The sequence below is a fragment of the Marmota marmota genome, unplaced genomic scaffold, assembly GCF_001458135.2.
Source record: "Marmota marmota marmota unplaced genomic scaffold, marMar, whole genome shotgun sequence".
NCBI classification, from domain to species: domain Eukaryota; kingdom Metazoa; phylum Chordata; class Mammalia; order Rodentia; family Sciuridae; genus Marmota; species Marmota marmota.
The window spans coordinates 3,056,375-3,081,721 of NW_026000224.1; the positions used below are offsets into that span (position 1 = coordinate 3,056,375).

At 50.3% G+C, this 25,347-nt stretch overlaps 1 protein-coding gene across 2 annotated transcripts in view; it reads left to right on the plus strand.

Moving 5' to 3' along the window:
* The window catches only part of Csmd1 (CUB and Sushi multiple domains 1), a 1,636,907-nt gene that overhangs the window by 1,255,908 nt on the left and 355,652 nt on the right, over nucleotides 1–25,347 (plus strand). For both annotated transcript variants that reach the window (XM_048792812.1, XM_048792813.1), the window contains exon 12: nucleotides 193–305. In XM_048792812.1, the coding sequence (XP_048648769.1) occupies nucleotides 193–305 (113 nt within the window). The remainder of the gene's footprint in view (nucleotides 1–192; nucleotides 306–25,347) is intronic.

Here is a 25,347-nt window from a genome sequence, read left to right on the forward strand (position 1 = left end):
GAAATGTGGGTGACCTCAATTCTTCAGTACTAGGGTAAACCACAAGTGGTCGTAGATTCCCCGAGGGAGGCCTTGCTGTCCAGTCCTCCAGGGTTTGGTTGCCTAAGCAGCAAGACCCTCCTCCCAGGCGAAAGTCAGAGTGACTTGAGTAAAGTTGTCTTTGACCAGGTTCTAACTCCCTGTTCTGCGCAGGCTCACGGGCTCCAGCGTTCCCGACCTCATCGTGAGCATGAGCAACCAGATGTGGCTCCACCTGCAGTCTGACGACAGCATTGGCTCCCCTGGATTCAAAGCCATTTACCAAGGTAGGACGGAAGCACAGCAGCTCTCAGCAAGGTCAGGTGTTCTGCCTGGTTAGAGAGGAGCTACCCACCCGTCAGAAGGGGCTTCGTGTAGGGACTGACTGGGTGCTACTTCCTTGCGTCCTGTGTACCGTTCCCATCTGGAGTGAGGATTTTAAATTTCGAAAGCCTGACATTCTGTGATGGGTACCATGATTACTTTAAAACAGACTGAGACCCAGCATAGAAAGACCCTGACGCAGGGGTCTCCCGACCATAGCACGTTGAGTGCTGTCTTCAAAACCTTTATTTTCATTGTGGGAAATTTCAAAATGAACACACAGGTAAAAAGAACACTGCAATGTACGGGATATGGTTTATATTCATAAATTTCTGTGAGCCAACCCAATTATTTGAAATGAAAATTCTGTGCTTTTCATTGTCGACGGCCTATTTTACAAAGCTGGAGGTGGTAGAAACTGATAGCTAAGCAGAGGGTTCCTGGCCAAAGAATGCAAGTGACTTTGTTGTAGAGGAGCTGCGATCCATCTCGCCCTGTGACGGGGACCGCCTTCCAACAGAGTGCCGTGTTCACCTCAGGATTCAGGGTTGTCTGTGCGTGCCTGTTCTTTGGATTCGCCTTTGAAATAGGCTTTACAGTATCTTACTAGACCCTTCGTTAATTATTGAGCTTTGAAGACATTTGACATGATAAAGTGCATTTACACAGGGTAAAACGGCATTGTTAAATTGGAGAATTGGGATTTTATTCATTTTTGCTTTGTGAATTTGGGTGGACGGTAAGCTCCCATTTTCCAAGTGTATGCTGTAAATGTAGCTTCAGGAGTTGAAAAAAGGTCGTGAGAGTTTGTCACCTATGACGCAAATGAGGCAGGTAATGAAATCACCTGCAGACCCCAACAGAGCAAAGGTGGGGTGACATGTCAGGGGTCGGCCAGTGTGAGCTCAGGGTGGTACGCTCTCCCCTGGTCAGGCTGTGCCAGTGTCCTGTGGTGCGGAGAGGCCCCTACCTGAGCTCGCTCACCTGGAAGGTGTAGAGTTGATTTCTCCTTGCTGGAGGCGTGGGGCCCTCGTGCTCCATCCCACTCCAACATCAGGACTAGAATGCAGCCATGATTGCTGGACCCTCCCTGGTGTTCGGGAGTCTGGGCATGGCCTGTTGAACGTCTTGACTGTAGAAGAAAGCTTAATATCAACACGGACCAACACTTGCTCCTGCCTTAGGTGAATCTAGAAACACAGTGAACACCACAGCCTCCAAAAGGAGGGTTGCAGAGTTCACGGTGTCCCTGCCAAGACACACATGCTGAGGGCCCCGGTGGCTGAAGAGCAGAGACCAGCATCATGTCCAACTGTGGGTCCTGACTACTAAGGCTACACGTAGTTTCAATTAACAAGTGTCATATTTCCACTTGCTGACCAGCACACATTAATTATAATTACACTTAACTCTGATTAGTACTCTGTAAACAGTGTCACTCGTCCATTAATTGTACAGCTTGAGATGCCACAAAGACACAGATAACCACCTATCCCCAGGGCTGCCAGTTCAGTACCAGGTATTATCTTTCCACAAAGCAATATTCCAAAGGTAAAGAGATGATTAAACAGGAGGAACAGCAAAACTTTGAGGACTTAAAACATGAAGAGAACTTATCAGAAGACATCCTAGAAGTCAGTATTTCCAGAGTGCTATGTTTAGCTAATAGCTGGAGGCGAAGAGCAAGTCCCATGCCAAGGTGACCATGCAATACACAACTAATTGCACACAACCGATTGTTGAACCATGTCACCCTAAAGTGCATCCATGTCTGCAGACTCTGGCATCACATGGTTCTAACTAACACATGGTGTTAGGGGCACAGGCTCGGGGCCAGGCCACCCTGACACCACCCTGACCCTTCAGCTAGGCACCTCGGGGCCGGTTCCGAAGATCTACGTGTCTGATCTCACTTTTCAACACTGACCAACACTTGCTCCTGCGAAAGATGAATCAAAAAGCACAGTGAACACCACAGCCCAAACCAAAACGATGTTTGCGGGAGTTCACTCCATCCCTGCCAAGATACACATGCTAAGGGTCTGAAGAGCAGAGAGAAGTTTGGGCATCATGTGAGGACATCTGCTTCATAGCTTGGTTGTGATGATCGAGGGTTTCGACAGAGAACGCCAGGGGCATCCAGCGAGAGCTCAACCAGTGCTGGCACCGTTTGCCATATGCATTTCTTTTTAACTTGGAGATTTCTCAAAACACAAAATGTTCGCATTCTATAAATGCTGTGCTCATAGCAAAATTCAAACCGAGTAGAAGGCATTGGATGAGCAGTCCCTGCCCCCACAGGTGGTCTCCTCACTTGGCCACTTCACTTTCCCAGGGGCATGTGCTGTCTGTGGATTACTCTGGGTTTCCCCAGAATTTTCCAGTGAGTGCAGCGTTGAACCAGGCACCATGGTCTGTCTCCTAGTCTACGCACCATCACCTGAGAAATGCTGCCTCACCTAATTTTAAAATCAGTGTTGTGTGAGTCAGGGACCCCTCGTGGGTGGCAGTGTATTTACTCCCAGCCCTCATACCACCCTTATCAAACTCCCCACTCTTTCTCTAAAGATGTTGAGAAGACCTTGAGCTTATCAGGGGTCTGGGCATTTAGGGGGTCCTCAAATCTCTGAATCACACTCTTGCCCTGAGAGGCCGAAGGTCTCAATTCTCTATAATAGAAGCACCCTGCACTCTCCTGCAGCCTCGGGACACACAAAAATGGTGAAGTGACCTCCAGGGGCATCAAAGAGGACGGAACTTTGTCCACACCACCCTCCCCAGGCCTCCACTTCCCCAGACCTGCAGGCATGGGAGCAGCTGGGTTTCCTCACTTACTGCTGTCTCCTCCGTCCCCCAAGAGCCCAGATGGAAGGGTCAGTTAGCTGTCTTCAGGGGAGAGTCGACCCTACAGCATGTGGGGTGAGACGTAAAGGGAGCCTGAGGAATAGGAAGACCTGCGTGTCACCTGGAAGTGACCTTTGTTTATTTAAAATCTTTTTGCAAACAAACTTACTTAATTCAAAATCATCTGTTAAAAACCAAAAAGGTTTAAGTAAATTCCAATATGTCTGATATAAATAAATTTCAGTCTAGGTATATAAAGCAATGCTATCCATCTATTAAACTATGTAAGTATATTTAAGTCTCTCTCTCTCTCTCTCTCTCTATATATATATATATATATATATATATACACACACACACACACACACACACACACACACATCTGTGTTAAACTCTATGTGATTCATATATATGGATTCTACATGTCTGTAGTTTATACATATATAACATTTATTTATTCATGAACCATATATAGTATATATGTAGGATCCATATATATACAACAAGTCTCAGAGCAATATGGAAGTGTATGAAAAACTAACCTAAATTTCAAAACTAGTTGCTAAGAATCAAAAAAAAAATTTCACGAGTGAATTTTGCATGTAACACTACCAGAATTCCAGCTAGACCACTCTAGGCCCAGGGCTTGAGGCTGTCCATCACAAGTGGGGCAACTATTGCTAGACACCAGAGAGGAGAGGAAGAAAAGCAGGTGTCCTCCATTCAAGGCCAGGCTCCTTCCTGACCACTGCGGCACCCAGCCCTGAGGAAACTGACCATTGGTCATCTCAGAACCTAGTGCATGTCCAAGCAGCCACGGTTGCAGCGTTGATGGCCCCATGCGCATCGCTATGTAGAGCCATGTGGGCTACTTCTGAAGCTTTTTTTTTTTTTGGTCACAAAAATAACATCGGTTAGAGTTTGTCACACAAGTTGATGAACTGCATTTCCTCAAATCATGTTTTATGTAATTTGCCATAGCTATTTAAATTTTAGCAGGGGGTAAATTAAAGGAGATGTTCCCTGAGATGAGCTGCTGGGTAGTAAAAACAAGACCTATTTTCAGCTCACACTAAGAATTATTTCAGTAAAATTGTTTGAGTTCAGCATCACTGTTTCAGAGACAGAATTACCTCCTAGTCCAGTGACCAGACAGGTGATAATAGTGAGCGACACCTCACTGAGGGAGCTATGCCCGTCAGTGTATGACTGCTGGTCTCTTCCTGTCTGGCAGACCGGAGGTGATGCTCCACGTGGTGCCCAGTAGCAGAAAGCATGGCAAGTCCAGAGCACAGGCCCGTGTCCCTGGCGGAGGAGCCTCCACTGCACCAGTGCCGCACGGTCCTTGAGATCCTTCTCTACATGTGTGGGCGGGGTTGCTCCCCTTGGCCAGCATGGGCTGGCCCTCTGTGTCCTCTGTGTGAGCCACTAGTGAATGATCAGGGGTCCCAGAGAACTGTGAGGTGTGTGAGGCTGTGGAACTGGCCCAAGCTGGCTGGTCCACGGGGAACGTGAGCTCATGACCCTGGCTTTGGTACCCAGAGCCATGTGCTGCTCAAAGCAAAGCAGCATGGTGCCTGCCAGCAAAATGGGGTGATTCCTGAAGACCCACAGAGAAGAAAAGGCAGAGCCATGCTGAGTCAGCCTCAGATGGCCTGCCTGGGGGTGGGCACTCCCACGGAGCCTTGTGGCATCACGCAGATAGCGTCTCCTGTCTCAGGTGGCTGACCAGGCTTGCAAGGCCTTCACTTCTCCCCGTGTCTAGGAGTAGGCCTGGGTGAGCCCGTCCACATGGGTGCGAGGACGAGGTGAGCAGAGCAGGTGCCCAGGGAGTGTGTTCAGCTGCCTTAGCAGAGCACCACAGACTGGGCCGTCCAGGACCAAGGCTGCACAGAGGCACTCTCTGGTGAGGCTACCTCCAGTTCACAGATGGCGCCATCTCTCTGTGTCCTGTGGTGACAGGGATGCATGAGCTCTTGGATCTTTTATAAGGACACTATTGCCATTAGGGGGGCTCCCCCCTCATGACCTAATGGCCTCCCGTGGCCCCACCTCCCAACGCCATAACACTGGAGAGTCCCTTGTCAACACATGACTTCTGGGCACAGAGACATGCAGACGTAGCAGGCAGCCCAGCTGATCTGGGAGGTGGTCGGAAGCTGCGAAGAGCCTTCAGAGTTCCTGCTAACTGAAGCAAGAGGCCATGCGGGTGGCAGTGACCACTGATGAGGGACACATGGGAAGGGAGGCTCACTGCTTGGGTGGTTCCTGAAGGAGACAGCTCTGTTTCTGGGTCTGAAGAAGGTGTGTAGGTGGCACCCACAGGCCACCACAGCCCAGCTCCTCACCATTCTGCCTTTCCCACCCTCGAGCAGCCTCCTCAGGACCCTGGGGTCTCCTTTCCCACCCGCGAGCAGCCTCCTCAGGACCCTGGGGTCTCCTTTCCCACCCGCGTGCAGCCTCCTCAGGACTCTGGGGTCTCCTTTCCCACCCGTGAACAGCCTCCTCAGGACCCTGGGGTCTCCTTTCCCACCTGTGAGCAGCCTCCTCAGGACCCTGGGGTCTCCTTTCCCACCCGCGAGCAGCCTCCTCAGGACTCTGGGGCCTCCTTTCCCACCTGTGAACAGCCTCCTCAGGACTCTGGGGCCTCCTTTCCCACCTCTGAGCAGCCTCCTCAGGACCCTGGGGCCTCCTTTCCCACCGTGAACAGCCTCCTCAGGACCCTGGGGTCTCCTTTCCCACCTGAGCACAGCCTCCTCAGGACCCTGGGGTCTCCTTTCCCACCCATGAGCAGCCTCCTCAGGACCCTGGGGTCTCCTTTCCCACCCGTGAGCAGCCTCCTCAGGACCCTGGGGTCTCCTTTCTGAGGCGGATCATTGCTGCCCTGCTCGTGGGGCTCACCCCTGCCTGACAGGAGGGCTGGCGGTAGGATGGTCCAGCCCCCGTCTCTGAGGGTCATCAGAGCCTCAAGGGTGGCAGCTACTCATCTGTGGTTGTCACCTGCTGACAAGGGATTCCAAGAGAGTTCTCATGGACTCGGAGCGTTCCTGCCCTTGGTCAGGGCATGTGCCGGTGTGAGGACTCCCCGTCTGCTGGCTGGCCCTGGGGGAGGGTCTTTGAGGGCCTGTGAAGCAGGATCCTCCTGAGTTCATCCTTTCCTTCTCCTGCTGGTGGCACGCCTCCCTGACAGCAGGTCTGATTTCAGTCTCCGGCTTACAGAAGCTCTATGTCCCCTGCAGTCCAGCATCTTTGTTCCACTGCGGGGATCAGCACCTCATGGCCACAGACCTGGACTGGCCCCGTGTCCTGCAGGACACATGCCCTCTCATCATCTCTGAGCTGGCACCACGGCTGTACCATCTGAAGTCCATCCAGCATCTGCCACTGAAACCTCTGGGCTCTAGGGTGTGGGGAGGAACAGGGGGCTCTGTGGTCAGTACCCACTATGGCTCCTGCCTGGCTCTGGAGGGAGTCTTTGTCTGAACAGTTCTCAGAGGACACGCGGCTGTGAGCCAGTACTCACAGCCTCCGTCCAGTAGGCGCGAGGAGGGTAGTCTACCCCTGGGTCTGCAGCAGGCCCTGATAGTGCGTATGCTGCTCTGTGGACTCACGTATTGTTAAAGGAAATCTCCCCAAGATGGGCTTTCCAGGGCTGCGTAGTCTACATAGCAAGGATGATTTCACTGTTCCTTTCCTCCGGAATCCCAGAAACAGAATAGGCCATCCCTCCCGCTGCTGCCCAGGTCCCAGAACAGACACCTGGACTTCCCTGGGGCACCACTGCTTGCTGCTAGACGTGCTTGTGCTTTCTACTCCCCTGGCCTGGCCCTGGCAGGCTGTCCAGCTCCTTCATTCCCATGCAGCATGTTGGAGGGCTTCAAGCCCAGGAGCTAAGAGGTCAGCGCAGATCCTTTGAAACTGTTGGTGCTACTCTGATCCAAAGGCCCAAGTCTGGGCAGGTGCCGGTGACTCCCTTCTCTTGTGCTTGAGTCCCTTCAGTTATGTGCCTGGTCCCCAGTGCCACCCAAGCCTGTGTCTTTTGTAGGTTCTCCCAGGCTCCCTTCCCTGGCTTCCTGGGGTCCCGTTCAGCAGTGGCGCTCATCCTTCGTTGGACCCCCCTCATGCTGCAGGAGGCATTTCTGCACACTTCCTCACCCTGCGGGGCACTGCACTGGGTTGTCTGCTCTCCCTGGAGGCCCGTGGGTCATGGGGACCCACACAGGACACAGGACCAGGCCAGGTGGGCTGAGGATGCTGCACTGTCCTGGTCCTGGCTCTCACTGCAGGAAGTTCTGTGCGAGGGGACCCACTTCTTCACTGCAGCATGTCACAGTGTCTGAGTCGTCCCCTGCCCTTCTCCACGCCAGCAGTCAGTGGGTAACACGGGCCCCTGTCCCTTTGCACCCCACGTTTCACATGCTGTCTGAGGAAGGAACATCCTCTACACCTGCAGCTCCGTCCCCCTCCACAGTGGGCCGGGGGATCCATTTCTCATTCTCTTCCCAGCTCCGGTCCTGCAGGAGCTGCCCTATGCCCCGCCCCTCTGTGCTGCACTCCTGTGACTCAGCCTTCATCCTTTCCCTCGGAGGTGTTGGAGGTGTGTCGGCTGTCCCCATCCCCCGCCCTGAGCCTCCCTCCTCTCCAAGGCCCAGCTGCCACACCTCACCAGGACAAAGCCACTCCTTCCCGTGCTCCTGCAGATGTCTGCTATGACCCTTTCAGCCAGGGTCAGTTAGTGTTCTGGGAGTCCCCGAGGATGGAGGGGACTGCCTCTGAGCCTGGAGCAGCCAGGTGTGCAGTGAGGTCCCTGGGATCCCTGGGCTCTGCCACCATCAGTTTCCCTGGGTGAACCCCAGCTGGCCCTAGTAGGCTTCAATTTTCCTACCTGGTGACCAATAAGATTAATGGCTGATTTTATTAAAACAAAATGAACATAAACAACCACCCCAAATTTATAGAATAGTATTGAGCTTTCAATCACCACCTCTTTTTGCTTTGCATGGGCTGGAGAACTCGTTGAGAGATCACATTCCTGAGGGCCCAGCCTTCAGAGACAGGTGAACTATGGACTTTGGGTTCCCACTTTTCCCCTGACTTATAGTCCATGAGTGCATCAGAAACGGGGCCTCTTGTTAATAAAGAGAGATAAGCCGCCATTAAACATCTACCTCAGCAGCAGCTCCAAGCTGGGAGAGTGGGTGAGGAGGGAGCACATTAAGTTCTGATGTAGGAATTTGACATTTAAATTCCAGGTTTATTGGCCCATTTGCTTGAGATCCCTCCCACACTCCTCCTTAACATTTATCCTCACAGATTAAGTCTCAGTCTCAAAGTGAACTGAGATAGGACGCAGCAGGAATCAGGTGGAGGTTAGGAGCCCCAGGGCCAGCATCTCAGGGACCTGCGGCAGTTTCCCACCTGCAGCCAGAGCGAAAGAGATACCTTTGTGTTTATTTATTCTTTAATTCATTTTTTATTTGTTCTAATTAGTTACACGTGGCAGTAGAATGCACTTTGATACATCGTATATAATGGAGTATAACTTCTCATTCTTCTGGTTGTACATGAGGAGAATCCCACTGGTCAGGTGTCATATATGCACATAGGGTAATAATGCCTGATTTATTTTGCTATCCTTACTACTCCTGTACCCTTTCTCTTCCCTTCACTATCCTCTGTCTAATAGAAAGGAACTCTCTTCTTCCCTAGCCCCCCACCTTATTGTGAATTAGCATCTGCATATTAGAGAAAACTTTCAGCCTTAGGTTTCTGGGATTTGGCTTATTTCACTCAGCATGATACACTCCAGCTCCATCCATTTACTGGCAAATGCCCTCATTCCATCTCCTTTAAGGCTGAGTTTGTGAAACTCGGAATTAGAAACACATGCTTCCAGATTCTGCCTGGGCTAGGGAAGTGTCTTCTGGTTGTCTTCCACCCTTTCCAGGTCCTCCTCCTCTCCTGGGTCTGAGTTTGGGCCTGATGTGATGACTGTCCTGATGTTGCCACTACTTGGATCTTTGAGTCAGATGAGGGTGGGGTGTTCCTTAAAAGAATTTTCCCTTGGTCTTTCTTTGATTTTACCCAAATATGTATTTTTCTCTCATATCCCTGTTTGTAATCTCAAAACAAAAAAACCAAAATTGTCTTGGTTGGAATGTCTGAATTTGGTTGATTTACAAATGGAACACATTCTATGCCCCTGGAATAAAGTTATAGATGGAACGGCTGCTTTCTCTAAATACCCCCTGTATTTTAGCCTTCAAACATGTGCTGGTGCCTCTAAGCCAGCAGTGCCCTTTGGTCACAGTGGGGCTTTGTGACAGCTTAACTGCATTTACCTTAAGATATGTTTCTTTAGCCTATTAGCATGCAGAGCTCGGGTCCCCTCTGCTGTCCCACAGGGAAGGAGGGGGGAGCACAGAGAAGCTGGTGCGAGGAAGACTGAGGAGAAATCAGCTGGGGAAGCGGGGCTACCCACCTCCCCCTGGAGAGGGGCAGGATGAGGGCTGAGTGACCCAGAGCAAGTGGCCAAGAGCCCTGGCTGGGCTCCAGTGGTAATTGCCCTGGCCTTCAGTGGCCTCCTCTCAGAGGAGAGGTGGGGAGGGGTCATCTTGCTGTGGCTCCTCCCACAGCACACTCTCCTGCAGCTCTGGAAAGGACGGGGATCAGCAGACTGTGGGTATTTAGCTGACATGGGGAGCTGATTCTAGTGATGATCACAAGCCAGAGGGACATCGCTGCTGCCTGTCCTCCACCAGGGACACCTCAGCGCCAGTGGGCCTGGAGGAAACTTTCAGGCTCTTCAGCATTTTTGTTAACAGCACAAGGATGTGACGCATATCTGCCAGGACAGGTGGCCCCAGGAGCATGTGGCTCAGTATCTCACTGATGGATTCCTCGGTGCCAAATGTTTCCTAAATTGCAGTAGCTGGCAGGACCCTGTGACCAATGTTGTGACCAATGCCTGGCAGGAAGGTCCTCTGATGGCCATGCTAGGAGGTGCCTGGGGTGGGTCCTGAGGGCAGCGGGCCTGGCAGGGCTCAGACGGCTCTCCACAGCCAGCAGGAAGCCACTGTGGGTGCACGGGGCACCCAGTGCCTAGGGCAAACCCTGACCTGCAGGGTGTGAGGAGGAAGGGGAAATGGGGTCATCTGTGCATCTCATGTGCTCACAGCGAGATCTGGGAGGGCTCTGAGAGGCTGGGTGGTGACGGCCTGACCCCCACCCACCTTCCCTCCCCTGCAGGGCTCTCCCGCGGGCTGTACCAGTCCTAAGAACAGCAACATTTTTTCTTAATGTGTGAATGTTTAAATAATTGGAAACTTGCCAGTTTGAGGCTCAGAATATTAACTGCTCTGCTTTCCTATGAAGCCTTTTGATTATTCTCCTCCTAGCTGTTCCCTCCTCAGTCCTGTATGTGCTTGGGCGTTGGAGCACATACAATGGCATGACGTGGCGTGACACAGGGAGGGGCACAGAGCTACACAGAGCTTGGGCTGATTCGGATTCAGTCTCCTTTAACTTCAGTGTCTTCCTGAAAGTCCTCACATTTATGCCATTTTAATGCACGTAGCTTGAGCTCTTTCTCCTACTTGGGGAAGCACTGTCAAAGGCTTTGCAAGGCTTCCAGCAGGCCCCTCTCCAAGTCCTTGCTCTTCCCCTTCCTGTGTGCAGGCACTGGCTACCCATCCACCCTACTGCCTTGGGTTCTTGCCTTGTTTCTTACACCCTCTGCTGGTGGCCCATTAGAGCCTTGTGGGCCCCGCCAGCTCTGCCTATGATGGTGGCAGAGGCTGCAGCTGCCCAGGGTTGCTGGCCACTCCCTACCATCCCCACCTGAGCTCTTGCCACACAGTTTTTTGGTTTTTTTTTAATTTATGGACTTAGGACAATTCCTCCCAAACTTTCTTTACTTCACACTTTCATTAATGAACAGTAGCTTCTGTCCTCTGATTTTTAAGGGAATACTTTCCTGAGTTCTTGAGCCAGCGTTTTCCTGCTGCTGCTCCCCCGCAGAGTCCTCTGCCCCTCTTCCCTGCCTGCCTCTCTTCCCTCCTCCTCAGCCCTACAACAGCTGCGAGGACCGCGCCGGCCCAGGATGCTCTCAGGATCCAACCTCTCGACCTCTGTGCGCAGCGACCCCTCCATGCAGAGCCACATGCTTCTCATGAGGTTCTTATTTTTTTGCACCTCACTCTCCACTTACCCAATTTGGTCCTTTTCCCTGTCACTTAGACTAACAGTGTTGCTTTAGTTATTCTTTTTTCCCTTGAATCTTATTTTTTAATTTTACTTCTATTATCAAAAACCCTGTTTGTTACAAATGAGCGAGGCCCACTGTCACCAGCTCTAGGAGGGTCAGATGCACCTCCTGGACCCCAGTTTGCTCAGCTCCACTTTTTTCTCTTGTGTAAAAGCTTAGTAAAGCGTAGCTCTCAGCTCCTCTGCCTTAGACTATTCTTACACCTGGTGGCCTTAGAAAACTGTCAGTGAGGATGCTGCGTCCACTTCCCCCAGAAATAACAGCAGTCCTGTCTGAGCGCTCCCTCATGCACCCTGGGTCCAGGGGCAGGGAGACTCTGGTGGGCCATTCCCAGGGCCTGTCTGTTCCTGAGGCAGGGGTGGCTCCAGGGCTGCACCAAACCCCAGGGAGGGTGGGCAGAGCGGCCAAAGGACCGGCTCCAGTGTCAAGCCCCACCTTTTCTGTCCCACCAAGTGCGCCCTGACGCCGCCCAGCAGATCACCCACCTGCCCACACCAAGCCTTCTGCAGAAGGAATCGCACCTGCCCTCTGCCCTGTGTACAGTTTTCCTTGTCCACCAAAGTGCCTCTGGAAATAGCTTCTCTTTAGATAGAACCTGGACCAACCTTTTGTTTTCTTCTTTTATTTATTCTATTTTCTTTTTCTAGGACTCAACTATTAATCTTCACTGATAAAATTAGCATTTTTGTTTCATTAAAATGTTTAAGTCTATTGAAATGGTGTCATGAGCAAAAAGTACGCTGCTCTTTCCTGTTAGCACGTGCCGGGTAGGCGCGGGTGACGGGCACACCAGGCTCCCTCCCACGGGCACCCGCTGTCTTTCTATCAGTGCCTGTGGTTCTTTGATCATGTCTATTGCTCTTTTGATGTTTGCTTAATCCTTTTAGTAATGAGGTACTCAGAATATAACAACTGATGTTACGCAGTGCTTTAATTTTATTAAGAATTTTCTACCTTCCTGAAAATGAACTCACATTTGCCATTTTTTTTTAATTCTTTACATCTTTGGCTGCTTTGCTAAGCAGTCATTATGGGCTGGCAGACGGTGTGCTAATTATTTCCTTTCTTCCCCCAGCTCAATTAGTGCTGTAATTTTCCCACATGTTCTTGAAGTTAGAAGAAAATTTATTAAGGCTGCCAGCTAGAATTCAAAAATAATACCTTGAACACCAACAATGTATTTTCCTATTTAGAGCTCAGAATTCCAAAGTCTAGAACATCTTATCATATGTGCTTTTGAATATTATAATACAATAATTTCAAGAATAGCATATATTTCTCTGTTTCTGTTCTGCTTCTTATAAGACTGTTACCTAACTAGCTTTGCTGGAAGACATTCCTTCCTAGAGAGGAGGCAGTGACTCTCTCTATAGCATGTCTGCCTGAGCACTGCCTTTGACTTACCCCCAGCCTCCCACAGGGCTTGAGCTAGTCACTAATTCTCTTATCGTCAGCTTCATTGCCTGTGAAGTGGGATTAAATAACTGGGGTTTGGCAGGATAAATTGCATAAATAATACGGCAGCTCATGGAAGACTGTGGGATGTCCTTAGTTGGAATCTGTAATTCCATGTATGTATTTTGCAAATGGTCTACACAAATATGTGTCATAACTGAAGGAGAATTATCTAGAAAGACAAAGAAAACTAACTTTAAATTGTTCATGCCATATGGCCTTTAACTATCTCCAACCTCTGGCAGTCTCTCTGAGACGACAAAGATCACACACAGGTGCATTAGAAAGAGTACAAGGTGCATGAGAAAGTGCATGCCCAAGTGCACTAGAAAAAGCATGCACTGGTGCATTAAAAGAGCACACACCAGTGTATTAGAGCATGCACAGATACATTAGAAAGAGTATACAGGGATGTGCTAGAAAGAACAGGCATAGGTGGATTAGAGCATGCACAGGTAAATTAGAGAGAGCCAACAGGTGTGTTAGGAAGTGCATATAGGTGCAAGGTTCATTAGAAAGAGCAAGCACCAGTGAATTAGTGCATTGGCGCATTAGAAAGGGCACTGACAGGTGTATTAGGAAGAGTTTGCTCAGATTCCTTTTTCTTTTCTTTTCCTCCCTGAGGCTGTGGATATTTCTTTTCTTGCAGTCAATTCTATTACAACAAACATTTCAAATTATTTTTCAGTCCATTTCAACTTTACTGTTATCATTCCAAACTGTTCTTCTTGTCAAAAATGTAATTATCCATCCAGGTCTGGGACAGCACTTCCGAGTTTCCATTACACTCCTTCTCCCACAGGTACACTCAGGACAAGCAGTCATTTCACTTTCCTGGAGGACAATCTCCTTAGGAGTCAAGATGATAGATCTAAATCGTGTGCTCTTCCTTCCTCTGTCCCACACCAACCTGAATTATGCTGTTGCTTTCAAGGATATAATCCTGCAGTTGCCTTTGAGGGTTGTTCTTTGTTTTGTTTCTGAAAATTTCATCCTCCAACTATTCATGTGGCTTTGCTCTTCTTGCGGGCTCTGTTCAAATCCATCAGAAACTCTCATTTACCTGGTGGCCCTGCTCCCGCCCAGCCTCGCTCCCTGTGATGCATGTCCACCAGATGCCTGCACCTGTCTCAGGTGATCGTCCCCTCTCCTGGCCCTCTTGTCTGTGGGTTGGACGCGTGCTCCATCATCCTGCCCTCTAAGGTCTCTGGTCAAAGGTAAATGTGCTGAAAAGAGCTGTGAATCCCGAACTAGAGTCCTGGCTCCTGTGTCTGAGCTGCATGTTCACGTTAGCTTCTCTTCATCACCTACTCTGTCTTTCCAAAAACCATGGCATGGCATCCTCACATCCAACTCGAGGGCCTCTGTGGGAATTAAACAGTTGGATATGTGCACGGGGACTCGTGTTAAGCCCCAGGCTGTGACGGCCACTCAGCCCATGTTAGGACCCATTAGGGCAGTTACAAAACTTACATCAGTGAGGCCCAGATAACTGACCCCAACTATGTGAGAATATTGTTTCCTCTTCCTTTATTCAGGTGCATTATGAGCACCAACTTATTAAAAAATTTGTGGACTTGTGGTTGTGATTGATTGATGTAAGTTGCAAGTTTCTTTGTCTGCTGGGAATTAAAACCCAAGGCCTTGCGCTTGCTGGGCATGTGAGCCATATCCCAGTCCACACGTTTCTTGATTTATCCTTCTCTTTCTTTCTTCTTATCCGTGCAACTGACTTGCAAAAGAAAGAGAGTGGCTGGTCTTGTAGATTGGCTGGGCGTGGTTTGGCTGAGGGCCTCCCCATGCTGTTTGGGGACAGTCCCTGCGATCATGCCTGCATCCTGCATCTGGGGGCATGCCCATGCCCAGGCTGTGTCCAAGTTTTTTCCACTGCCCGGTCTCATATCTAGTGGTGTGTTTTTCTGCCAGGTGCCCACTGAGCAGGGGCTATGGTTGAGGGCATCTTAATGCCATCACTCCTCTTGCATGAGCTGGTTGAGGTGCTTCTCATAGACTGTGCTGTTGCCTGTGCCGTGATGAAGTCTGTAGGTGAGAAACACTAGCTCCTCCCACCTGTCCCCTGCATCAAACAAGATACCTACGTGGCACCCTCGGCCTGATGTCTGCACTGGGCACTTTCTGTGAAGGCCTGAAGATTAGGGGCTGTGCTGGGTGCCATAGGTGCTCAGCTGCACCCTGCTGTCTACCCACTAGATGCCAGTAGCACCCTCCCCGCCAACTGGGACTACTAGAAACGTCTCCAGACACCGCCAAATGGCCGAGTGTCCCCTGGGGGTCTTGTGGCAATGAAAGAGCCCTGGGTTGGAATCAGTGCTCTAAGTGATGACATTTAGTTTTGGATTAGGCGCTCACGTGTGGGTATACGCATCGCTGTGGTTCCATCCATAGTGTGTCCCGTCTTTGCTGACACCGAGATCCCGCCTCCCTTCCTTTTGGCCTCTTCTCAGGTCAGCCCCTGAACAGAGGATCACCCCTGCCCTCCTGACCATGTACCAGAAGGGTCCTGAGCAATGTCACTCCATACCTGCTGCCAGCTGCTTGGCCAAGGGCCCTGTCCCTGAGGGGCGAGTGACACTTGAACAACTTCAACACTAACCTGAGCACTGAGGTGGACCCAGCGTCCTGAGTGTCCATGGCTCTGGTCACTCTCTGGGGGGAGGAAGAGTGTGTGTGAGAGAGGGTGTGTGTTGACGGGCCTGCAGTCCCCACGGAAGCCTCTGGCTCAAGTCCAGGGCAGCAGGTTCCTGCTGAACGTCGGCTCTCCCATCCCCAATTCTCCCACACCGACATCCCTGTCACTACAGCTCTGGTGGCATTAGACTGTCACGTCATTCTTCAGCTGCTTCATGGCACAACACCGAGGAGACTCCTTGTAGCAGCAGGGCACCCCCTCCCCAGGGCCACGGCTGAGAAGAGTCTCCACTGTTTTCAGACTTAGTTTACGTCTCGTCTCGTGTGTTGAAGGCCTTTTGAAACTCTTTATCTCGGGATTCATGGTGAGATTTACTTTATGTTTAAAAATGTTTTTGGATTGTTTTTAAAATATTTTTATAATTAAATAAAAATTTTTGTACATATAAAGGGTCCCACAGTCAAAGGTGCAAAATGAGGTATAATTTTTAACTCTTACTTTTATTCCCTTTTCCTCTGCATTTTTTTCCTCCTTTCCACATATACAATTTTTTTTTAAATTATGGTGTATTTTTTTAAACACACACACACACACACACCACAGTGTCACCTCATCCCCCAACTTGAGTTCCTGGGCTACGTTCTCAGCTCTGGTACATTCTGGAGCTCATTCTGCAGTGTCTTTCTCTGTCACCCTTCTGCCTCTCTCAGCTGCATAGTGTTCCACAACTCAGACAGATGGACCATACTGTTCTCAGCCAGTCTTCTAACCTACTGAGGGCTTCTTTTCTGTCCTTCACCTTAAAAGCACTCTGGCATGACAAGTCTTGTGCATTTATTTGTCTTCTCACATTTTTAGAGCAAGGGGTCACACGTGGCACACAGTGTGCATTTCCAACAAGTATCCAGTTGCTTTTTAACAAGCCAGTATGACCTTAAATACAAGAACTTGGCTTTGTTTCTCAAAATAGCCATAGACCTATGCACAAATACACCTTGCAACCATCATTATAAACAGAATGTGTGGATTCTTATGGGAAAAAACACCATTGTTATAACTAAGAAAAAGATTATATTTTTTTAAAAAAATCAAAAAACTAATTCTAGAGTCTCCTGTAGCAAGCAGAAGAGACAGAGCTTGAGGATTCATGAAGCCACAGCCTGCTATACAAACCACATGAAGACTTCTCAAAGAAAAAACCACAGAGCAGTCATTGTTATTAATATAGACCCAACAATCCTTGATACATCAGCCCCTAGAGGCCAACCATGTGTCAAGTGCAGGCCAGGACCAGATGAATTTTTTCTAGGAACCCAGGGTCGGTTCAGTAATTAAAATAACCCATCACATAAAGAGATAAAGAGGTAATAGCACGTGGTCACATCAAATGGGGCAGAAAAGACCTTGGACAAAATGCAGCCCCGAGTCCCAGCTTGGAAACCTCCCCAGCTTGGTGGCTGCCCTCAGAGAAGCATGTCCTCTGTTCAGGAGGCCGAGGGCAGATGTGGCTGTGAGGCAGGGCCTCCCTGCCCCCAGGGCCCTGGGGAACCACCCTTGCCTCTTCAGCTTCTGATGTTGCCCACCTTCCTGGGCCTGAGCCCCTCACTCCAAGTCTCTGCCTCTGGCCTCACTTGGCCTCCTGCTCCGGGCCTCTGACTCCCCTGTACGCTCTAGTAAGGACGTCACTGTGTGACCGTTCGATGACCAGCCCAACTCATCTCTAGACCCGGAATTAAATCACATCCACAAAGAACATTTTCCTAAGTAAGGTCAGATTTGGCAGTTCTGAGGATGAGGGGTGATGTGTGTCACTATCAGAAGGGATAATAGTAACAGCATCTCAGAAAGGAAGGGATAGAGGGACCCTTCAACCAGGCGTAGAGAGCATCTGCAAAATAAAACAGGACACACAGTCCCCAAAGAGCGCCCATCGCTGACGCTGACAGAGCCCGAGAAGGACTGTGTCTCTCTCGAGAACTAGAACAAGCAGAGACCCTTGCTCCCGGGACACCCGAGAGCAGCCTTGCACAGCAAGTTAGAGAAGAGCATGCTGAAGACCCCCAGCCGTGGTGTTGGAGGAGGGGACACCCAGATCAGAAGATGGGAACAGAGCCCAGAGGCCGAGCCCACCACGGACCCCACCCCTGTGAAGGTCCACACGTGCTTCAGAGGAGGAAGATGAGCCGAGGACAGGGCGGTGCAGGCCTGGGACGCGCACCTCAGCCTGGACCCTCGCCTCACACTGCGTTACACAGTGGCCAGCAGACCGATGGCCACAGGCAGAGCTGACGACCTCAGGGAAAGGCAAGTCCCAGTCTAGACTGAGCACTGGGACCTGTCCTAAAAGTGCAGTTCATCATGGAAATTTGATGGAACTGGCTTCTCAAAATGGACCTCTGTGCAGTGGGGAGATGAAGACGTGCAGGGGAGGGGGACGGGAAGCTGCCGGGCTCAGACTGCGGGTCTGCTGGGAGGACACGCTGTGAGGGGCGTGCAAAGCCCGGACACCCGGGGGAGGCACCCACACAACTAGGAACAGTGCAAAAGGTAAAGACCAACCTGTCCTCCAAGGAGATAAGCAGTAGGCACCTGAAGAATCACGTTGGACACCTTTAGCTGTCAGAAGATTTTAATCGAAACAAGAAAGGAACATCATCACACACCTATAGGAAGGCCTGAAATAAAAATAGAGGCCCCACAAAATGTCTCCAAGTTTGCAGAGGAATCAGGCGACTCCACGTTGCTGAGGGGAATGTAAAGGGTACAGCCACTCCAGGGGTCAGTTTGGCAGTTTCTTATAAAAACCAACAAGCAATTAATGAATGAGCCACAGTTGCACTCCTGGACATTGACTTTAGAGAAAAGAATGCTTACATTCAAATAATAATAGGATTATATAAACAGGAATGTTTGTAGAATCTTTATTCATTAATAGTCAAAAATCTAGAAACTACCCAGATTCCACTCAAAAGGCAAATGATTAAACTACCTGTGGTTCATCCACAGCCAGGAATATTACTCAGAGATGAAAAAGAATGAACCATTAATCTACAGACTACAGGATGGCACCCTCAGAGGGGTGTGCCAACTGGAAGAAGACAAGGCTGCATTTCTGTGACTTTTTGAATTGATAGAAATGGAGATCAGATTAGTAGCTGCCAGAGGTTAAGGAGGGGTGTGGGCTGGGCTCTGGAAGGGCAGGTGTGGGAGGTGTTCTAGGTCCTGCTTCAACACAGTGTTCTCCTGGCGACCTGACAGTGTCATTTTGGAAGGTGCTGTGGTGGTGCAGGGGAGGTTGTAAGAGAGGTCTCTCATATCACAAGGGCATGCTGGCCTAGGGGAACGTCCTCAAGCTTTGCCGAGTCCCAGTGGGCCCGAGGGGCTACATCTTTCCGGGAGCCGCCTGGGTAGTCCCTGAGTCCCACCAGCACTGGATGCTCCTGTGTACGCGGCCATCACTGAGCCGACTGGGTGGCTCCAGGGGCGGTAGCGGGCCAGCCCCAATGCCATCAGGACACTGCTGTGGCTCTAATCTGAGAGTGAGGAAGGTGGTCGATGTAAAGGCCCTGAGCTGAGGCCCTCTGCAAGCCGGCTCTCCCTGGGTGTTTGCTCAGGGGACTTTCCAGAAACGGCCAGGGTGGATCCTCTTTCCCACGTCCCACTGGAATGACTGTCTGTTGGCCTCATTTACCCGTGACACAGCCCATCTCCCTCCTCTCCAGGAGACCTGCACAAAAGGCAGAGAGCTTCCCCGGAAAGCCCAGCTCTGTGGCAGGCACGCACTGAGCCGAGGCCAATGACAACCAAGAGGGCTGCTGTGTCCCTGGTGTCTGGCTGTTGTCTTGGGTAAACGAGGACATTAGACAAGGATACATCAAATCAAGGCAGCAACAGATAGGATTTTTATGAGTTTTCTCCTTGAACAATATTATGATAAATTCACACAATGGCATTTGATCCTTTCCCTTCCTACCAAGAGGATCAAGGAAAGAAGATGAGTTTGCCTTCAGTCTTTGAGGCGTTCTGATGCATGACAGGCAGGTCTGCTGATAAGAATTAGGCTGTGCTCGGAATGAGCAGGGCCTCCCTCTCACCCGCTGCCTCGCCGGTGCCTCTGTGTGCTCCTATCCTCCTGTTTGAGTCGCACGCTGTTGCTTTTTGGAGGACTAGTACATAAAGTGGCTCAGAAGCCAATGACTGTACACCCTCAAAGCTTCACTTTCACCATTGTTAATCGTTAACACATCAGGGTGTCCGCGTGAGCCCCATTCCACGCGCAGGGCTTCACTGGGAAGACCAGAAACAGCCCCCTGCCATCTTACTCCAAGAAACGCCCACTGCTGATGTCTGGGACGAATGCCTTGGATCAGGCTCAGCTGCTCAGGGGTCGCGTGGACAACCACCCGAAGCCCTGCTCTGTCGTTGTGATGATAAACATGCGATCATAATGTGGGATTCATGTTTATTATCACCAACGATGAGACACAAATAAGATTTAGAAGATACGGAAAAGAGGAAATGAAACAGTGTCTAGCTGAAATCACAAACGATCTACTTAATTGACATCCTCAGTTATAGATATGCCTCTAGATTCTGGGCCAGGCAGGGTTTTGAGGGCTGGGCACACAGAAGAAAGGAACGGGTGGGACATCAGCCCCAGTGCTGTCCCCCTCCTGGCTCTAGGAGGTTTCTGTCCCTCCCTGTTTTGATGTCTCTGGGTGGGGTGTGTCTGACCGTCCTAGACAGAGGACTTGAGGTCGGTCCTTCATCCTTTCTCAGCGTTGTTGATCATAGCTATGCATCTTGCAGTCGGTGGCATCTTGTGTTGGATGTTGTCCCAGGTGACAACATGCTCAGTGCAGAAAGTCCCATGGGGACAAGGACTATGGCGTGAGTGGCAGGAGTCTCTCCCTCTATGTGGGGGCCCTGGGTGTGCCCCCCTGTGGAGGGCAGCTGGACACAGGGACAAGCCTGTGGAGATCTGGAGAGCATCCAAGAGGGGAAAATTAACAAATGGACAAGATGGACCCGGTGTCTGCTGAGTGCCAAGAGCACCAGAGAGGTGCCGTGCCGTGCCGGGCTGACACACGCCGTCAGAGGGACCCACAGAGGGCTGGGATTGGGACTAGGCCAGGGTGAGGGCGGGTGGGGCCGGGCTGGGTGCCCCACCAGGGAGAGGAGCTGCAGAGGGCAGAGGGCAGCGTCAAGCCACTGGATAGAAGGGCATCCGGGAGCAGAGGTGACAGAAAGTGGCCGGGAGTCTCCATGCAGTGCAGAGCCTGGGGGGCGGAGCTTAGCAGAGGCCACCTGGGAAGGGGAGAGTGGGCAGAGTGGCAGGGACTCCTCCTCAGGGGTCTCAGGGACTGTGGGGGCTGAGCAGGCCCTGCTGGGGACTTGCCTAGACCCACCCCCTTCTCCTGAGGCCCACCTGCACCCAGGGGCCCCTTGCTCTGGCTTGTCATCTGATGTCACCATGGGGAACAACTGAGGGGGTGCAGGGAGGGGAGCAGAGGGAGGGGCGTTCAGTGGCTGGGTCCCTTTCCTGTGGTTGCTAAAGGAAGGGGCACTCACAAGGGCATCCTGTCTGCCTGCCCATGGCTCAACTGCCCCAGCCCAGGGGTAAACTGATCAACTGCCCCAGCCCAGGGCCACTGTACTAACGACCCCATGGGTTCCCTAAACCAAGTGTCAACTTTTCTCAGTATTTCCTGTGTGACTCCCTTAACTTACCAGTGTGACCATGCTACAGCTGCCAGGACTGAGTGGCCCTGTGTGGGGGTGAGTGGAAGGAGGGAGCAACCAGCCCTCCACAGGCAGGAAGTCACTTCCTGCACTCAGCAGGAGCCAAGGACCAGGGCAGGAGCCAAGGGGTACAGGGTGGGACGGAGGCCAAACCAGCCCTTCAGTGAGAATCAGCACAAGTAAAATGAGTTAAATGAGTTTTCCTCATATTTACAGAGAGGGGGGGTAGGAGGGAGAGAGGGAGGGGAGGGGAGAGGAGGGGAGAAAGGAGGGGAGGGGGAGGAGGGAGGAGAGAGAGAGAGAGAGGAGAGGAGAGAGAGAGAGAGAGGAGAGAGGGAGGGAGGAGGAGAGAAGTGGGGAGGGGAGGGGAGAGAAGTGGGCAGGGAGAGGGGGGAGAGGGAGACTGGGCGCTTTGGAGCTGAGGAGGGCTGTAATTACACTGAGGTTCAGGACTTAGAAGGAAGTATTTCTCTCTCCATGTTTAAGGCTCACAGACTTTGAAATGTTTGTACAGAAACGCTGTCAAAAGCACACCGTCTGTCTGGGAATGCTGATTTTAAAATATGAACTTATATGGAACAAGCAAAGGTGGAAGTCACAGATTTCTTTATAAACACTGTAAAGAAACTAGAAAGCCACTGCCACACACCTGGTGATTGAGACAGGGGATCATGGAAGCCTATTAGGCTTCCCTCCCTGGGGAGCAGGAAGGACTGTGGGGAGATAGCTGCCTCCTAGGGAGCTCAAAGTGGAGCTGGGGACCAGCGGGGATTTTGGAGAAGCAGAGAAGCAGCTACCTGCTCTGGAAATAGCTGTAGGTCCACACAGGTCACACACAGTGAGCCTTGTTACTTTCTTCATTGCTTTCCTAAAATGCCATCATATTTTATCAAAATATGACTTTCTGACCTCCTAAACTACTGATGAAACCCCTTTCTTAGATTATCACTCTTTTGAAACGAAATTACTATGAAACTATTTTTAAGTAAATTTTTTTTAAATGTACTCACATCTACAAATGAATGCCCTGTGCCATATGGTCACTGTGACTCTTTATTTACTGATCCTGTGCATTCTTCTGTGATATAGTGCCTGTGCTCTGCATGTGTTTAGACGTTATGCTCGCAGATGTGTCAAGCACACACTTCACAGGGACAATGGAGGGCAGGAAGGAAAGGAGTCCATTTTAAAAGTGATCATTAACTTTCAATAGTAAGAGGACACACCAGCCTCCGGTCTCCTAACAATTCCCACTTCTGCACCTGTGCCAAGGAACTCTCTGTGAGAGCCACCTCTGAGTCCTGGTGGTGTAATGTTTATCTCCATCACTTGAGAACAGTGGGGAATGGGCACCCAGCCACGGGATGTGTCCCATGAGCTTTCTATCTTGCATTGCACACACTTCCCATGCCACCAAGCTGCCTGAAAAGCATACTTCCTGAGGAAGGTTTCCACCATTCTCCCTCCTGCATCCCTCCCAGGGCTCTTCCTAGGTTAAGAGAAGGGAAGTTCTACCCCACATTCTACCAAGTCACTTCTCTGGAGTTGGGTTGTTTGGTAATTACCAACTGGTTTCTAAAGTTCCTTTCTTGACCATGTCACTGCATTATATTTTTCAGAAAAGACAACTGAAGAATTTAACAGAAAATGGGATCCACCATTTTACATGATTTTATACAATCTATATAACTTGTAAGGTCTGGCACTGTTAAGCATCTGCTTCTGCATACAAAGTCCCTCCGCAGCATCTTTGCAGTTAATCAGAGACTGCTCCAATGTGTCATCTGGTGCTTTGTCTCACCCTAGGAGTGCTGGTAGACAGATCCAGTTATGTGCTGTGGAAAATCTATTTTTCCAATATTAACGACGAAGAGGAAGAAGCTAGAAAAGTCATTGAAGAAACCATTATTGCAGACAGAGCAAAAATCAAGTGAGAGATTGGTTTCACTGTAAGCTCAGCAAGCTTTGGGTTGTATTCTACCTGAGACACAGAGGTGGAGACCACTCAACAGGCCCATGGGTTGCTTATGGGTGGGAACCAGGCAGACCAGTAAAACAAAGTGACGTGACATATAATTTTAGCTCTCATACTAGGGACAGGGACACTACTTCAGAATCTCTCCAGAGACTTCCTGAAGGAAGGTGTTGAGGAGGGACAAGGTGCAGCAGGTTCAATAAGAGTTTCAAAACTAGGAGTGACAAGCTGACTCCCAGGTACAGACAAGGTGCTCTGCTGACAGGGTCAACACACGTGCAATTTTGCCAACAGCACTAATGGAATCTGAAGGTGGCACCTTGTAGAAACTGCCTACTGGAGGTGGCCTGGGGACAGGACATCTCCAAGTGCTGTACTTGGAAGGATGAGGGGCAGCCAGTGCACAGGAGGCTGGTGGCTCCTCTGTGCTCCTGGGCAGGAGGTGGGAGGTGTCAGGAGCCACCATCCCTGGGGTCTGAGGAAGCCTGGATTCTGGGTTCTCTCTCCCCTGGAGCTGCCCTGCCTTGCCATCAGCCCTCATCTGCACCATGCCAGCAGATCTCCTGGTCCCCTGAGGACTAGCACAAGGAAGGCAGGCTGTGGGCTGCGAATGTGGAGGGCAGAGTCAGGACCCTACCATCTGCACACTTCCCAGGCAGGTCCCTGCTGTGCCCAACTTGTTATCCAATGTCCTTCAGCTACAATCTCACATCTGTAAATGGGCTCAAGGACAGAACCCGTCTGCAGTCACAAATGCAGTGACCTGAGATGAGAAGAGAATGGAAACTCCTGAGCATATCCATTCAGTGGACTTTAGTTAAAGACACAGTGTGCCAGGCTCTCTTCTCTGCACCAAAATACCAGCATCAAAAATAAGGAACAGCAAGGCAGAGACGGTGACTGTGAAAACTTAAAATCCATGTGACCTTCATGGAGTGACCCACGCACTTGTCAGTAGATAGTAGGCAACTCTTAAGTAGGACCTACCAGTACTAATATTGGAAACAGAGATGTAACAGCACGGTGTTTATAGCAGATATTCCCAGAGCTCCATGGAAGGCAGCATGAGGGCACAGGAGATAAGTTGATCCCCAATATCTATACTTGTTTGTGTATATGTACCTCTATAAACCCACACACAGATAGCAAGGTGTGTGTGTAAATGTGTGTATGTGTATATTTAGCACTGAGAGTTTAATTCTTTCCTCCTCTTCTATAATTCAAGTTGTGTATGCACGCTCACACACACACACACACGCGTGCACACACACACACACACACATACACACAGATACCAGTCAACAGAATCATCTCTCAGCTGAGATGGTCGGGGTGGCCAGCCCCCACAGCGTGGTTCTCTGCACAGCCTGTGTCTGGACTTGCAGCTCCTTGCTGTGGGTATACTTTGGAGGCATTGTGGTGGATGTTGCTGAGGCAAGATACAATTTATAAAACATAAATAATACCCAACATACTGCAAATTTCATGCTGAAAATATCTATTTTAGCAACTTCATTGAGGTGTATTTTTTGCACAATAAACTGCACATGTTCACAAATGTGCGATTTGATGAATTTTGACAGATGCTTGTCTCCACTACTTCCATCTTTCCAGACCCCAGAGTTCCTTTCTGTGTCCTTGCCCTGGTTGAGACTTTTCAGAACATAGTCCCATGATCATCTGTGACGAGTCTTGGTTGATACATCTGCTTCCATTCCTTGGGTCATTACCTCAACATGGAATGCTCTCCTCATATTGTAGGTACATATTTAACTTTTGAAGAAGTCACCAAATTTGCCTCCCAAAATGGTTTTAGCAGGGGTTTGGGGGTGAAGCTCAATGGTAGAGCATACCTGGGAGACCTGCATTCCATCCCCAGCACCACCAGAAAAATCAGCAGAACATACCTGGATACAGCACTTTATCTTCCTACCAGCCCTGAGTTCCTAGCAGCATTTAGCAAGGTCATTCTGCTGAAGCTGAGCCTTTCTGATACGGGGTACATATGAAACCTTTGTTCTCCGTCATTTGAATTCAAATGCCTTCTTTGGAGCTATATTTCTGGTGCACACT